This window comes from Maylandia zebra, linkage group LG4, assembly GCF_041146795.1.
Source record: "Maylandia zebra isolate NMK-2024a linkage group LG4, Mzebra_GT3a, whole genome shotgun sequence".
Lineage (NCBI taxonomy): Eukaryota > Metazoa > Chordata > Actinopteri > Cichliformes > Cichlidae > Maylandia > Maylandia zebra.
Genome location: NC_135170.1, coordinates 28,931,091 through 28,948,962, shown reverse-complemented (window position 1 = coordinate 28,948,962; position 17,872 = coordinate 28,931,091). Strand labels below are relative to the sequence as shown.

The 17,872-nt window shown below is 39.9% G+C and overlaps 1 protein-coding gene across 1 annotated transcript; it reads right to left on the bottom strand.

Moving 5' to 3' along the window:
• Nucleotides 1–342: 342 nt before the first annotated feature.
• On the bottom strand, nt 343–16,558 carry cavin1a (caveolae associated protein 1a). Its single transcript, XM_004552287.2, has 2 exons — nt 15,698–16,558; nt 343–3,051 (listed from the first exon to the last, which is right to left on the bottom strand). The coding sequence occupies exons 1-2, from the start codon at nt 16,196–16,198 to the stop codon at nt 2,287–2,289; spliced, it is 1,266 nt and encodes a 421-aa protein (XP_004552344.2). The 5' UTR covers nt 16,199–16,558; the 3' UTR covers nt 343–2,286.
• Between the last annotated feature and the right edge of the window lie 1,314 nt (nt 16,559–17,872).

The following is a 17,872-nucleotide window of genomic DNA, read 5'->3' as shown; positions in this document are numbered from 1 at the left end:
TAGCTTGAGGTTGGTTGAGGAGGTCCGCTGTATCGCTGTCGCAACTGAGCTGTTCTTCTGTGAACACCCTCCCCCGGGTAAGCCATAGAGTAGACGTTTACGCTGGGTAGCACCGGAGGGAGCACAAACATTTTCACGGAACAGCCAGCCTAGAAGTCATCTGAATTACCGGCAGTGCCGACGTCATCGAGAGTTTAATAACACAAGAGCGCTTCATTATTTACCTTTAGTTATAATTCAACCCTCTGGTCACGGTAGGTGAAGGAACACAAATAAACTTATAAACTGACAAACAAGACAACATTATCAGCCAGGTTCGTAAGAATGATGCCAGGCACTAAATATTATTTAGTAAGGCGTTTATTTATATTGAATTTGTTAGGCATAAAAAGCCTTAAACACAACATAATCAGTCAAGCGTCATTATTTGAATATAAATCAGTAACACCAAGCGTAATATTATGTCACATAAGGTTGCAGTAATGTTGAAGCTCATTTTCTGAATAACCAGCAGCTTAAAACAAGACAAAATAAACAGGGTGACAAAAACACACATTTCTTCTAAAGGAACCAGCGAGTATTATGGATAAAGCACAGGTTGTCTTTGCCAATAAAATAAAATAAAATACAAAAAAATAAAAAGTAAAATAAACAAAAGGCTAATGCTATGAAAATAACATGCCCATGTGAATTCACAGGCCAACGGCTGATTTCTTTATTGTTTTTTGTGATTTCAGCTTCATGCTTGAGTACGTGACATGCACATACGTGTCACCATTTAGTAGTCTCTCCCTTCCTTACATAGACCCCCCCCCCCCCCCTTTGTCTTTCCCAATGTTCTCTGGTTTGTGCAGTGCTCTGACCAAGCACTCTCCTTAATTGTATTTCCCCGCCCATTGATTACTTTAATGGTGGTCGATGCTACACAGTAGGCCTCTGCGTGTGTGTCTGCACCACATCAAGGTCATTCAAGTCTCCAGGGAGGCAAAATGGAAGACATACATTCACCTTGTTGTTGTCTGGAGAGCGATATGCTCGGCCTTACAAAATCAGAAGACTGACTGTGCATTGCCATACCAGTTTACATTCATTACTGCTTGGTTGTTTTCTCCATCTTATGCCAACCAAATTGTATAATTTACCACCAGATTTTCGTAGTTTTTTGCTTTGGATGTTCCTGTAATAGTTCAGCTTCTCCATATTACATACAGCGGTCATTAAACTGTCATCTCGCGTCTCTCTAGACCATCTTTTTTTCTGTCTGTAATTACTTTGAGAAATTTTAATAGTGTGATGAGCTGTGACCATGGTGATACAGTCTTTTTCATCTCCCCTTTGCGCAGCAGTGCAATATGTGCAGCTTAGTGAGAACATGTTCAGATACACCAAACGCCGTATCCTCATTAAACACTGTTTTTACTATTGCAAAAGTGACATTCCGAATCTTATTAATATTTTCATTCAGTTATTCATTTTTCAATATTAATGAAAGCTGAAAATTCAGCTGAAAAATTTACCACCCCACATATACAACAGTATATTTTGCTTTTTAGTGTGGTGTTATGCATTTAAACATTGTAATAGTTGAATTTGTCACAGGTTCATGGTTCCTAGTATATATTAATAGAAACTGCACATCTATTTCCAGCCATTCACACTTAAGTGCTTAACAATGAGAAACACTGTATTGTAACATTTGGGAAAATGTTTGTAATCTTACGAAATATGGAGTACAGTTTAGTTAAACGCCTTAGTTTAAGTCCAGTGCAACAGATCTTTTCTTCACCTGTTAATTCTTCTGTAGAAGAATCCGTCTACAACTTTTACATTTATTTTTCTTTACACATTCACATCACTTCACCCGTCCATTACAACACAAACATTGCCAAGAACTTAATTTTTCCATATTTGTTAAGGCAAATGCCACACTAAATATTGTCTCTTAATCACAACAATTTTTTTGTTTTTCTTTTAGCCACACAACTAATCAAACCAACAACAAACAACAAATACTCTAATTTCTAAGTGTAGCATATCCAGTCAGCCTGTAACATAACTCCTGTTTTTGTCTTTCTTTCTATTATTTGAGTGCTAAATATGAACAAATATGAAAGTTATCCCTGTTGGGAACAATACAAAGAGAACAGAAAACAAATAAGATGTCATAGATTGTAATCATCTATAAAGTCCCTACTGTGTCTTTGTGATTATATTCATTTATCAGTATTCTGTTTCCTTCTTCATCTTAATATAATTTCTTTCACAGCCCCGTGGAGCTACGAGACTCTATTCACTTTGGGCTTTCTTTAGGTGGTCTGTATCCACCCTGACCAGGTCAGAGTCTTCAGTCACCTCCAACAGAGTATCTATTTCGGGGCTGTCTACACTGACAAGCTCCCCTTCCTCCACCTCCACGTGCACACCCATCCCGTTCTCCTCTCCCCCTGGCTGAACCTCGGCTTCGCTCACTTCTACCATCTCCGTGTTCTGCACCACCTCCTCCTCCCCTTCCCGGATCTTCTTAACATGGAAGGTAAAAGGGGGAACGTGGTACACGGAGGTCTTGGAACGAGCATACATCTTGTGGTCAGGGGTGAGTGACTTCTTCATCTTCTCTTTGGAACTCTTTATCTTTGCCCTGCGCTCCTGGTTGGGAGTCATGCGGGTCCCGAGCTTGCCCATCTTCTTCTCAAGACTGTGCTTAGTTTTCTCCAGGTTGTCACGGGTTCTCTGTCTTGTCTTCTCCAAGTTTTCACGGGTTCTCTGCTTGGTCTTCTCCAAGTTTTCCTTGGTTTTTAGTTTGGTCTTCTCAATTTTCTCTTTGGAGAAGGCTTTCTTTATGTTATCGACTTGCTCTTTTGTGGTGCGTTGGAGGCGCTTTGTACGAGTCTCTATGAGCTCCTCTTCAATCACCACCTCTTCATCTGAATTAAGATTGTCTGGGAGTCCCTCCTGTCCCTCTTCAGGGATTTGCTCAAGGCCCTCCGCTGTTTTACTTTCTACCGCCTCTGCTGTCTTGGATTTGGATGCCTTTGGTGGCTTCACTTGGTCCTAAGGGACAAAATAGAAAAGAAAGAAAGAGAGAAGAGCATTAAGCCACTGTAGCAGAGTGAGCGAGACTGAGTTAAACACGCTTTACAACAATTTTTACAAACATTTCAATGGACATGATGTTTCATTAATTGTATTATATGAATAATGTAAAAATAGCATATGTTTCAATATGTTTTCAAATGTACCACCTATACAAAATTAAGATAATGGGCAACGGAATTGCAAATATCACCCTGAAACTCTGCAGAGTCATGCCTCATCAAGTAGTCAGTGTAAACATGTCACTGTGTGCAGCTGGTGCGGAGTGCCATCTAGTGGTGTCACTTATATGCTGAAAATTGTGCAAACAAAATGGTTTTAAATTTTTAGTTATGAAAGATAAAAGAATGTAGCCTGGCATATTTATAGGTATTATATGGCATGTCTTTAAAACACTAGTAAAACCTGAAAGGAATCCTATATTATCTGCAACTTTAGTCATAATGAAACTGAAGCTCACAATTTGTTCATCTAACCACAGGTTTATTTCCTGCCACTTACATATCATTTCTGTATAAAAGTCTGAAGACCTAATCTTCAGTTAAATCTCTCAGTAGACAATTTCAGCTTGTGTTTGGTCGGCAAAAGTGTTGATAATAAAATGCAGAATAAAGACTGGTGGTTAAATTTCACTGGAAATACTTAGTGGTTAGAATAGTTTCGGTTTAGCACATAATGCAAAGTGCAGCAGTTTCAGAGATGACCAGAAATTGCTGCATACATAAGCCCAGAAGCAGGACCATAGTATTTGTTCTATGCAAAGCTACACGGGAAGGTATCACCCTGTAAAACCACTTGGATGTGCATCTATTTGAATACCCCCCTACAAGTTACAATAAAACTAAAACAAAACCTTAAATCAAAGCACTTAAATTTTTTCATTTTACATCTGTCAACAAAGTAGACCACATTTCCATGTTGTTTGGCAGGACAGTGTCATTCCAGATATCCACAAAGGGAGGAGCAGTACTATGATAGAAATGTGATTCCCCCAACTGTCAGTTACTGATAGAGGGATCAGTCGACCCACCCTGCTGAACCACACCTCAGTACACCATCACTATAGTCACTGACTTTGTAGATACACATGAAAAAAATCAGTAATTCATGAGACCAACCTAGATATTTAGGAATATTTAGGATGTTCACAGTCTGACATCTAGGTTCAAATACCAATGAGTGTTTACATCTGAAGTTAATTTAAGAGGCATAAAAGGCCTCATATCTATTTTGTCTAATATCAGTCCGCTAAAGAGCCACAATCAGACAAATAATTATCCTGCAGAACACGGACTCAGATGAAACAGACACAGCGCTGCTCGCATGTAGCAAAGGTTTGTTTATCATCTCCACTATGAGGGACGACACATCTTTATTTGAAAATTGTAAAAAGAAACATTTCAATAAGGTGGGAATAATTTGTCAGCCACTGTTATTATAAGCTGCTATAATTACAATGCATACACCTAAATGCGAATACTGCCTAGGCAGTAGTCACCCTTTCACACTTTAAATGACAATTTAGGTAACTTGATGGTGGAGTAAATAGCATTTCAGTCATTTCACAGCAAGAATACTCATTGTTCTTTCTTGCTTTTTGCATGTTCTCCCTGTACCTGTGTGGGTTTCCTAAGTTAACTTGTGATTCTAAACTGACTGCTGATGTGATGTAGATAAAGTGCTTCAAGTACATAGGACAAATGCTGCATAAATGTGACATCTAAAGCAGCGGTTCCCAACCTTTTTTGCACCATGGACCGGTTTATGCCCGACAATATTTTCACGGACCGGCCTTTAAGGTGCCTTTAAGGCGCCTTTAAGACGGATAAATACAACAAAATAAAACTAGTACCGGTACTGAAAAAAAGAAGATTTATTCATAACACACGTGAAAAGACCCAGGAAAACCGAGTTAACGATAAAAACGATAACAAAATAACGCTGAAAACCGATAAAAACCCTGAAAACCATACATTTCACACCTGAACCTCAACTCTCGCGGCCCGGTACCAAACGACTCAAGTACATTGAGGGGTCAGTAAGACTTTAAAAGCTGAATTACACTGCATCAGCATTAGCTACCAGCATAAACCGCCATTCTGAAACAACACATTACAAACACAGGGGCTTTTTTTTCTTGTGTGGCCCTAAATTGTGTTTTGGTTCCTTTACTTGTCACATGGTCATCAAAATTTTAAGAATCCCTGCTCTAAGTTGGCTTAAGGTTTGAAAGTTATAGTTTTTTGATAATTAATAGTTTCCTACTGTAATATAACAACTGTAATATCACTAGTATAACACTAAATATTACGTGACCTGTATTATCAGCTCTTATTCCTAACTTGTAAAAGACAAACAGCTGTCAGATCACATCAGTAGCACATATCTCTGCACCATTCAAATACTGCCACGCGATCCTATCATAAAATGGACATTGCAACCATATTCAGCACTGTATATAGTATAAACCTGCTCGACCCACTCTGTGTGGGTTTATTTTAGGCTGGCCTTTCCCGCTCTCTGGATTCCATGTACTGTTCTCTGGCTGCTGACTACTGCACCACTAAGAAGCTCCCTCCCTTCCCCTCCCACACAGCAACGGATAAACACAACGCTCTATCACCATAGCAACCACCCCCTCATGCTGTCTCTGGTGGGTAGTGAGGTGAAGTTTAGCTGGACAAACAACTGACATGTCTACAACAATATATTGGCACATGTTCGGCAGTTGCTGAGCATATTCCTCTTAAACTAAAATATATACTGCAAATGTTTTGCAGGTTAGCTCAGTGAGCACAGTAGGGCTGAGTAATGAGATGATAATTAAATATATTTTTGAACGCATAAACACATAATACTGCAACAGATTCCCATTTGCTGTTGTAAAATGTGACCTCATATATAAGACAACTTCTATATACACACTTCAAGATAGCCACACACAGAATTAAATGTGTTCATTTAATTAAATTCATTTAATTTATTTAGGTGACCATAGAAAGTATACACCAGCTCCTCCTCCCCTTCTCAGATTTTCCTGCAGAACTTTTATGTGCAAATATATACATTATATTATTAGTGTCTTGTGCTTTTGACATACCACAAAGAAAAGGCATGAAAATGGCGTAACTGAGAGCAAGTATGAGCAATGTAAGCCGACAGAAACAGAGACACTGTTTTTCACAGTTTTTCCCATGAAGCTATACTGAGCGCTTGAAAAGAAAGTGTGGAGCCAATGGAAAACAGCAGTGCCTGGCAGGAAACAGGTGAAATCATACATAACATTGTTATACTGCACCTCACTAGAGCTATGTAATGCAAATCAAATCATTGGCCGAAATACTTTTGTGAGAAAAATGACAAACGTTTTACTTAAAACTGATGAAGAAAAAAAGCATTGCTCCTTCAGCATTTTCTATTCTCTTTTATTCATTTTTGTCTCGTTCTGTCCTAAATATTTACCGTAAAAGCTGCTTTTTTTAAAACTAGAAAGTGTATCTCGACCAGTTCCATTTTGGCCAACACTGCAATCCATGATTGTCTGTTTTAAGATAGTTCCTAAACATAAATATATGACAAACAAAGAAAAAAACCCTTTATATGGATGCCTCTTTTTTGCGATATAGCCTATAAGTCTAGTTGCAACATGTTAGAGTGTAGAGATCAACATTTCAGTATTTAAGGCTATTCCTCAAACCTAGTCTACGACTTAAACACATACTATATACAAATCTATTTGTCACAAGCTTACGTGAGCTCTAAGAATAACTCTGTTAGAAATTATAATGATGAATCTGAGTACTGCATCGCACTTCACATTTATAAAATTTTCAATTAGCCTTTCTAGGCTCATGGGAAAGTTTCACTGTTTACATTCTGAAAACCTGATACAGCCCACTCTATGGAAACTGTGATAAACCCTGTCTGGGTTTAAGAGCGAGATTACAAGTTGAGAGATTAACACTGATTTACATAAAAAGCGAATCACTCAACACGAAACACTCCACTGCAGCAAAGTTTTTGTACAGGACTTTGAGTGATTTCCTTAACAGTTGCAGCATTGCCGTTTGTCTCTTCCTGTGTGCACGCCCCTTAAGAGCTTGAGGACAAATATAGTAATTCCATTTGCGTCCCTGTGTTACCTTCCTTACTCCTTCCACTTTAATCGCTGTGGAAAAGTGAGCACTGTATTTCTGTGTGCGTTTGCTAACAAGCTCCAGGGGAAAAGTGACGGAGTAAGTGCGCTCTACTCAACGAATGGCGTGAATCCTAGAAAAAGAAAAAGGTGGAAAACAGCTAAATCAATTATGGAAAAACAGTTGAACCAGAAAAGTGAAGCAGGAAAAGATTAAAACACTGAGAATCATTACACCTGTGGGAGATCAAACCCTCTGGCTTTGAGGAAATTGGTTTTTAATGAAAAATTCAACAACAATGTTTCTAATCAAGGTTAAAAACCTGCCTGAAATATAATTTAATTAAAACTCTTTACAGCAGCACCTTTTAATTGTCAGAGGCTTAATGTTACTAGTCTGACTCATACAGTCTGTTACCAAGGACAACAGAGGAAACAGTGTCCTCAATTAGCACTATACTGAGACAACAGACGTTCTGACTAAAGCTGCTGGCATGTCGCTGTCTCTCTATCTGCTAAAAGACCCTTACTAACCCACTGTGTTGAACATTCTTGCATACTTATTGTGTCGCTGACAAGATTTTAGCATCATTTTGTCAAGCCAAGATGATTAAAAGTCAGAAGTGTTGCACATGCACAACACAGTGACTGTGTTCTCTGCTCAGCACGTGTCTAGAAGGTGGTTGCGCAGCTTTCAGTTTGTGGTATGTGTAATCATAATGTAAAGGTGTTTGTGGCTTTGTTCTGCTTTGATTAACTGCAAACATTTGGTTTTTTTTAATTCCCTACTTGCACCTATGATAAATGTCAGATTTAAAAAACCAACGCAGTTCATTAATTACTGATGTTGCCTTTGGTACGTAGCAAGCCGGACTATTGTTAGATAATCAACCCGTGCCAATAAAACAGACAACCCTGGTCCACCTACTCAAGTGAAAAACAGACACACACCAATCCTTTTGAGGCAGTGTGATGAAAGGCCTCTCCAGTGAGTCACAGGAGCAGCTGTCTGATCCTTAGCAGTCCTTGCAGCTGTGCACTTAGCTTTCACAATGAGTGATCTCATTGACCCGTATGCCCCCCCCGAGAACTGAAAAAGGCTAAATGAAAGATTGACAAGAAGCAGAGTAGAAGGTTTGTGTGTTAGAGCGTTGCAATGGCCTGAATCACGATGCTTTGATCCCCAACGAGTGTGTGGAGGTTAAAATAAGGACATTAATGTACTCTGGTCATTAATATTGAGGCCTCCCACGCTTTCCCAAATAAGGCTCAAGCAATGCACAGATGACTAGATTAGCTGCGTTCTACTTCAGGCAGTTTGGGGTTTGCGACTAAGAATACAATGTTTCATGAAGCTCCCCTATTCGTTTTACACAAATTGCCCTGACGGCATCTTGTTAAAGTGTCCTGTGGGTTATGGGGCAAAAACAGCCACTTCAGCTGTCTGTAGTCACATTCATTGCAAAAAAGAGGACTTCTTTATACCACGCAGTCAATACGGCAATGCCATGTTATATTTTATACCACAGGAAGGGAGTTTCTTGTTTTTTTTCTCTTGCAGTAATTTGTTATTTTATAAATGGGGAAGCCCTTTTCCCCAGCCCAGCCTTCCCACATCCATTACTGTGAAACCACTGGAATCCCAGCTGGGTTAGTTTCATGCAAAGATGGAAAATTTACTTTTCCATTTACGTCCCTGTCCGAGCTAAAAGCCAGAGTGCTGGAAACGTATTATATAACATGGTATTATATCCAAATGTATTATATCCAAGGTAAGAATAGGATGTAGTTTTAGAAATGATCAAATCTCACATTTTAAAATGTTCAGTGTGTGTATGCATGCATTTGCATAATCTACTATGAACATGTCTTCTTTAAGGGACAGTGTTATTATTGTAACCTTATTCTTTTCTGCAAAAAAAAAAAAGCCAATTACTGCTTTATAATATTATGTAATGTTATAATCAAGTAAGTGCATTTTACTCATGTTAACGCAACACTCAACCAAATCAGTAACTGACTCTAGTATTAATTCACAGCAAATTAATGATGATGATGACATATTAAAAATGGGATTGCCGTCAATTCAGTAACTCATCAATGTTATTGTACACTTAGTCTTAATTATGTACTTATATGTGAGCTTACAAGCACATTTCACCTTCAAAGTTCGCCTCTTACACTGTTAACATAATTTAAGTACTGTTTCCATTATTTATAGATTAATCATCCAAAACATCCATGTGCATGCAAAATCTAATGCCAAGGGTACACAAAACCCACGGTGTCCTGGCACACGCTGAGTGACAGCCTATAATTCACATGCCAGTGACAAGAAGAGCAAGCCGTCACAGCAGCAGCGAAACATACCACTGGGAAACCTGACTGTAGCACTTTAGACTGTCGGCTTGCACAGTCCAGATCTTACTTTCACATGCACTCATGTTAAATTACAAGAATAACATTTGGTCATATTAATAGTAAACATATCTATATGTCTTTAAGAGACACCTATATATGCAGGGAGTCGTGAAGTGTCCACTTACAGTAAAGATGTGTGAATGATATTCAACAGGAAAGCTTTCGATTGAACAAATCTTATATACAATTGACAGCATATACACAATTACAAGAAATACAAAGAGAAACATCCACATTTGCCATTTGTAATTCAATTTATCAATCAAATGGTACTCCACATTGTTAAACTCACACCCACTCAATGAAATAGGACACTATGGCATTTCGTTGCATTGCTACTGGTGTATTTATAGCAACAGGCAACATAACAGTTTCCTTAAATATACCAAGTCATATCATTTGGCCAACTTTATTTTTTTTTGGCTGTGCTCTTGTAGATGAAGGGTGTGCCTAGTGCCTACAAATCTTGGAATAAACAGCCCAGAGAGTATCAGAAGCTTCCACCAAGTTGTGATGTGGTATGAGGACACATGTCTGTTAGCTGGCCAAGAAGCTGGATGACAACTACAAATGACAAAATTGAGGGGTGGCCCGATTAGTGCCCCAGCTGGTAAATCATGTCTGCTGCTGTGGGATGGGGATGTTTGGTGAGATGGGAAGGCAGCTGTGGCTTGAATTCAGGACACATGAAATATGGTTATTTTAAAATACGCACCACAGAATGATCTCTTGCAGAGCAAGGCAAACAGCTCACACGAAAACATTAGATATAAAGATAATGCTGATACATACGCACACTGATGTCGCAGGTAATGGTGAGGGTTTTTTGGTTTTCATGCGTAACACAACACTAGCCCCATTTCCTTTAAACAACATCTCTATGCACTATGTCAAAATCTCCCTAGTGCACTACATCCTGTCAATCACATATTCTCTGTAAGTGCTGTGTAAGACTGAGCTGACACAGTGGCTAACTTAAGCAATCACAGGCAAAATTATCAGCCATATTTAATATATTAATTCAAAAATATATATACACATGTACACTGTTTTCACGTGTTGAAGTAGCAAGGGGTCCTCTTTCTGCTGTATAAACTGTATACTTTAGCGTGAGAAGCACAGGAAGGGATAGAGTAACACTCTCAGCAAATCCAACCTCAGCTTCTGGTGAAACCACACCGTGCTGTACACTTGATCTGAAAAAGTAGATCAGAGAGGAAATGTCCTGTATGCTTGTTTGTCAAACATTTATCCAATTATCCTACCCAACCTCTGGTCCTTAGCCAGTCTTAACTGTTCTAAATAACTGTCTTTTTCAACACAATCTTGTATATTTATGTTGTTTCCTGCAAAATAAACCAAAGCAAAGAAAACAGAAAGACAACCCGAACAATAGCAGAGGACGGCAGCTGATACACAGATGACAAAGCAGTATTTTTGCCGCAAAAGGATAATGGCTTAGGACGCTCAAAAATAAAAAGGAGTTCCAAACAGAATGAAAAAGGGCTACTGTTACTCATTGGGTTGAGCTCAGTTGTTCCCTGTTGTCAACGAAATATGTGAGAGAAGGAAAGAGAGAGTGATTAGAGGAGTACATCCAAATTTGGCAAAGAAAAGCTTAAAGCAAGAGCATTTTGACTCCATGAAGTCACAAAAGGGAAACTACCAACATGAGCATTTTGAATACCGTATCCACACAGAGTTCATCTTTGTAGCTAAGTTGTAACACTTAAACGTAGAGTCGGCAGGATCTTTCAGGGTAGAGGAGTACAGAAAGACCAACCGAAGAGAGGCTGAGAGGAGTGAATGACGTTTAAATGTGGATTAGAAGTCTGAGTGGGAGTAAAAAGGGCTAATGCAGAGTTGATGGGGAGTGATAAGGGAGAGAAACTGAGGAGGGAGGAGAACAAGTGAGTATGCTGGCAGGAGGGGCAGAGAGATGCCAGCAGGATGAATCACAACACTAACTTTGTGCTGCCGGTTGAGTGCTTTTTGGTAGAGTTTGTTGCTATTGCCTGCAAGAGTCTGCTAAGTACTTCACAACAACCCTGTATTTAATGAGCCTGAGACCCACTTTCTACCTAGAAACAAAGATTTATTGAGCTGAAAGAGCAAAAGAGCTTTGGTTGAATCGCTATGTTTGGAATAAATTGAACTGGGTTATTAAACAGTCTGGGCACGGTGAAAAGCTATAAGAGAAAAGTAGGCTTATGCTGGTGGTGAGGCTTGTTGGCTGCGATTTGAGCTCTGGAAGGTCTGTGGGGCTAGTGTGGAATAAGCAGCCTGTAACCGAGAAGCTTACATCTCCCTGATAGAGTTGACCACATGGATATCACTGTCCTTGAGCTGCAGCCAAACACACCCTAATTCCAGACACACAGCAGTACTGTCTCACACTCTGACTGACATACCCATATCATATTGCATAAACTAGATTAATCCACATAATTACATAGATAATGAGCATTACAAAACACAGAGAGATCTGATTGGTTGAATTACAGCAATTTAAAATTCATGGTTACTTTTCACATTTAAAGTAAAACTTTGCAAAATGTTGGATACCTACTAGTACATGTCATGTTTTCCTGGGTCAATCTTTGGGAGTGACCATGCACATATGCATGATCGGTCCATTCCATTAACATTAAACTGTATGTACTTGATAGATGCCAGAGCGCTCATTAATAATGATTGGTTTGCTGTGCATGTAGATATGCTAATTATTCTTTTCCCTCAAATGACACTAAATCCACTGAAGTTGACACAGCAGGACCCCGTCTTTGATACTTGTCCTCTAGTATTGCCTAGGCAGACCATATGGGATATAGTGTAGGGCTAAGTCAGTGGTAGGACCTTTTAAGGGTTTTGAAAAGCAACTGTTTAAGCCAGGAGTGGGCAATTTCCCAAGGGCCCCAAACTTAGTAGAACTAAGTTCAGTTTAAGTTCTTATGTGGTCCCTTGGTAAAATAAACTACACACCCTTGACTAAGCTAACTAAAGGCCTATAAAACTGACATAGCTGTGCCTGCTCTGTTTGGTTATGACCAATCTTTTATAATTGTCATAGAGCTGGGAAAAAAGCAGGAAGCTAAGAAAGCTCTTTGTTAGTAATCATGCTTGGGAAAGGCTAATTTCTTTTTGTGTTTCAAAAAGTAAAACTCCATCATTACTGGAATCCACCAAAAAATCCACCAAAAAATTGAGAATATTTACAGCTCTAACATTACAGCTACCATAAAGCTTTAATTAAGAAGCTGCAGTCTAGATTTATCAAATTATCTCTTGGCTCTGGGTTTATTTCCTCTGACAGCTACTGCAATCAGCAAACAAAAAACAGGAAGTGTGCCTTGGTTGGAAGCACTAAAATAGTCAAATGCCTGCTGCATGAGATTAATGGGGATGAGGAAATAAACCTGGGCTCACAGTTGCTCCTCTTGATATGACATGCGATCCACAAATGGCAGCAATACCGAACGCAACAGTCAGAAAGGGTGTTAAAGACAGAGGCTCATTGAAAACACTGGTCATCTGAAGCCTACAGATTAACCAGGCGTGTCTTGTGCTGAGAGAAAAGGAAGACCCTCACAGACATGGATCTAAAACAACCTCAGAATTGTGCATAAGTTGTCCATGGGATATAGTTTAAATTGTAAACTAAAAAAAAGAAAGTGCTGTTTTTTAATTAGAGCAATTCTGGAGTTAATGAGGACTTTTTGTGATTTATTTGCTCAGGTGTGTTGTTACAAGAAACTTCATCAACAGAAATATATTTAGGCCTAAATACTTTATTATTATATTTATTATTAAATATTTGTGATATGCAATATTGTACCTTTATAACTTTGGGCTCGGTATCATGCACAAGGATACTTGGGCATGCAGACTTGAGCAGCCAGAGATCAAACCACCAACCTTTTAATTAGTAGATGACCAGCTCTACTCCTTAACGACAGCCAACCCAAGCAGGAAGCACTGAGCTCTTTAATCAAGTAAAGAGCTGAATGCTTCCCCACCCCTCTGGTTTCACCGTCACGCCCTTCTGTTACCAGGGTATCCTGAAAGCTATCGCCTTTGCAGGTTTAATTTTAAAGCATCCCTGTCAAAGCCTTTTGGGCCAAGAACTCCTAGACTATGTGGCTATTCGCATAACAAACAGCAAAAACAGACACAAGAAAAATAACCTGTAGTTAATGCAAGTAAGTAAAGTACAAAATCCTACATTGAAAAAGTTTCATTTATCTCATTCACGTTCTGCCTTCACTGACAGTGTTGAAATCCAACATTAGCGAGGATATTGGCACAGACGCACACACACCAACACTTACACACACTCACCCGCTGGTACACTACCTGACACTAATTCCACAGATACCTAACTTAACCTCTACATAGTTTACAGTAATCCTTACCTTATCCTTAACCTAGTTCTAATCTTAAACTTTTCCCACTCTAACACATTAACACACATGGAGATGGTGGAAAGTGGTGAAACTTGACTGTGAGCCAGCTTTAAATTTGCACTGCTGCCAATATCTGTCAGTCAATTAAACTGGACACAGTGCAACCATTCACTGGCAATAAATAGACTGCGTGAGCCCAAAACAGCTACTGCAACATGGGATCACCAGCTCCTACAACTGCTTTGAAAATATCACAACGATCAAGTGCAGCCAGCGATAAGTGCGTCACAGGTGAGAAAATAGCAAGAGGTGATTCATGCTCTGTCTGCAATCATAAGTAAACAAAAATAAATTACTTAAATCTGATTTGAAAAGTTTAGTAGCTTCTTAAAAGAAAACTGCACATTTACAAACATATTTAAATAAAGAACCTGCAACATAGACAACCAAATTTACACACTGGCTTGCAGTACAACATGTAGTGTCAAAAACAGCAGGAGGCACCTGCTTTGCAGTGTAATTTAAAGGTCTAGGATCTATGATTGGATTTCTGCAAGATGCCAGTAGTGTAACCTGCTCCCACAGTGGACATCCCGGGAGGCTGATGTGAAAACGTTGTGCCTGCCAATATAGAGCCTGAAGTAAGCTCTACTCACGCGAGGCTTGCAGCCCTCAGATTCACTATTACTAATGTTTTTTAAGCAGATGCTCTGGTGTTGTGTGCATAAAGTGACTGCTGCTGAATCAATTTTCTTATGCTGTCATGAGATTTATTCCAGCACAAGAGCACAAGAAAATGCCTTGCTAAAAAAGAGTTGGTCAGTGTCACATGTCATATTTTCTGACACTTGCCACGTGAAATAAAACTGAGCCTGGCCCAGTGCTCACACTCAACCACTTATGTGGTCAAGTGTGAACTTGTACAGCGTGAATGCATGAATGTTAAGTGTGCTGCTCTTCTGGGAAATCTTCACAATAAAAACGACATCTTCATCTTACATGGGAGCAGCCTGCCAACTATGTGTCTGCTGGGCACTTAGGGGTGGGGCGTTGGTTCTGTCTCAAGTAGCCCTTCATGCCATATTTCATGGGCATTATATTTTTATTTACACCCACTCATCTTTATATGGTTTCACTGGATAATCACATGGAGTGGGAGAGGTCACTACCTGTCTTTATTTTCCATGGCAGCTACTGGCTTTCCCTTCACTTGTGGAAGGACAAATGCACCTCTGACTACTCAACGGCTTCTAAGTAGTGGAAAGCAAAGCTGATGAATAGTTGGTAAACATCACAGCCTGATTTAGGGTTTAGGAAAAAGTGATTCAGACATTTATGTCATGGAAACCACAGAGCGAGCCATCCTGCATCCCCCCAAAAAACTGTTAGTCCGCTTTTCATTTTCCCAACAAGGGTCAACTCATGCTGCAGTGTGAGTCTCTCTCCCTCTGGTGAGATGAGGTCTAAAGGTAGTTCTGAGAGCCTTTCAAGTGAATTTCACACTTCTTCCCAACCTTTGTTTGTGATGTGGGAAATGCAACACATCTCTAACAAGTACATATTTATATTTATAACAGCCAGATCTAATAGATTAATCATTTAATTTTCATTACTTTATGACCTACACACATAGATGCCATTTCACCTGATAGATGAGGACTTTGAAGTTGCGTCTCTTGAGCAGCTCAGACTCGTTGCTCTCCAGCTTCTTGATCTGGCCCGCCTGCTTCTCGAGGTTGCTGCGTACTGTCTTGACGTTGACGCTGACCTTGCGTACCTTCTCCAGCATTTTGTTGACAGTGTTGGCGGTGTCGATGTGATTCTTGGACAACTTAGACAGCTCCCCTTGGATGGTTGACACTGACTTCTCCATGCCTTCTTGCCGGGCCTCCAGCCCATTCTGGGTCTGCTGGATCTGGTCTACCACCCCGATAATCTTGTCGAGCAGAGACAGAATCATGACCCCATTCATCTGCGCTTCACTCTTCCCCCCCGAGCCAGTTGCCAGCACCGGATCGGTCGCCTCAGCTGGATCATCGTCATCTACTGCCGGCTCTGTGGCGGCACCCACCAGAGCGACCTCTTCATCATCGTAAGACACTTCTGCAAGGGCTCCATGCTCCTTCTTGACACCTGTATCAGCCATTGCTCTCAATTCCAAATACAAACTGCTTGCACGCTCACTACAGATAAAAATACCCTGGTGAAAAGTAATCTAGAGGAGCCACGCTGAACTCAACTTAGTCCCTTATTCTCTTTCCTACCGCTTAGACAACTTTCTTTACCACTTGTTTCCCTCTTTGTAGTTTGCTTTACAGTTAAAATTCTCTTCACCCTCAGTCTTTCGCATTCAACTTTCTCTGTCTCTCTCTGCCTCTGCTCCGGGATGCCAGCCAGCCAAGGGGAGTAGGGCCTCTCACAGCTCAAGCATGTGTACCCTGAGTCAAATGCCTCTGCTCCCTGTGAAAGCACCCAGTCACAGATTTCCCTTCTCACACCCAGCCTCCACCCATAGCTCCCCCTGCTGCTGCGGCTCCACCCTATTCTGTCCCCAAGTACAAGGCAGAACTTCCAGACTCCACCTCTTGCAGTGACATAACAGTGCTCTCAGGGAAAAAGGAAAGGTGAGTGCCACTAGGTGTGATATCACAAAAAAAGAAACATTTGGTCAACACGGGGAAATGTGACACAGTTGAAAGAGTTTTAAATCACAGCTACACTGAACAGAGTAAGTAAGTAAAGCTTATATAGAATTTTTTCAAGAACAGAAGTGCTTCAAAAACAAAAATGCAATTTAGGAAAAACTTAAGATACAACTATTTAAATGGTATAAACAGATAAAACTAAATGTAAACAAGCCTGCACACTCTCATTATTAACTTAGACTACTTCACTCCCAGTAAGTTCCATAGATTGCAAGCCACAGTCCCATAAGCGGTCTCTTTTTGTCCTTAGGGCAGACTTAGATATCCCCAACAAGCACTGATCAGCTGTTCTAAGAGATCGATGGCTCTTGTAGTTCACTAATAGAAAGCGGTATAAATTGAAACCTAAACTTTATAGGGAGCCAATGTAAGGAGGACAGAGAAGCCTCGAAATTAGAGGACTTTTTTTTTTGACAGTTTTGGCGACTTAAACTTGGTCCTAAACGTTATATTTAATCAAAAAACACAAATACTATTAACTTAACTATTAAGATAATCATTTACTAACGTGGTTCACTTTCACTTCCCTCCAGTGGTCTCCGGGAGGAACAACAGTTGTACGCTACTGTTGTCATTTCACGTGCAATAGCGCAGTAGTACTTCCGGTTGGTTTGTTCAAAGTAAGAGCTGAGATTTAGAGTCTCTTTGACCACCAGAGGTCAGGATGAAGTTCATGCAAATGAACCTTTCCCCTTTCATTTTCTGCTTGTGTTATATATTGCTGAATATATTTTGTACACATATAAATGTATATATTGCAAAAGGTACTTAAACTCTTCCACCTTCACTACCTTTACCCATTGTAGGTTCATCATTAGACCTGCCTTCCTCTCATTCACACACATGTATTCTATATTACTATTCTATAATGACTTAAATTCTTCTTGTCTCCAGAGTATGGCTCCGATTGATCTCTACTATCACTAAAGATCACAATGTCTAAAATCTATACAATTTGAATCCATCTGCCACTCCTACCACACAGCTCACCACATCAATATAGACTTCCCCATGCAACACCGCAGTTCCTCTCTTGGTACCCCATCAGATACTTTCTCTCTGTTCACAAAGGCGGGTGCAACTTCTTCTGAACCTCTTTAAAATCATCAATTACA

Bases quoted from the DNA above. Each gene is read 5' to 3' on its own strand.
- cavin1a (XM_004552287.2), bottom strand. From the start codon at position 16,198: ATGGCTGATACAGGTGTCAAGAAGGAGCATGGAGCCCTTGCAGAAGTG. The intron at 3,052-15,697 runs GTGAAATGGCAT...TTTGTCCCTTAG, and splicing joins TCAAAGTCCTCATCTATCAG to GACCAAGTGAAGCCACCAAA.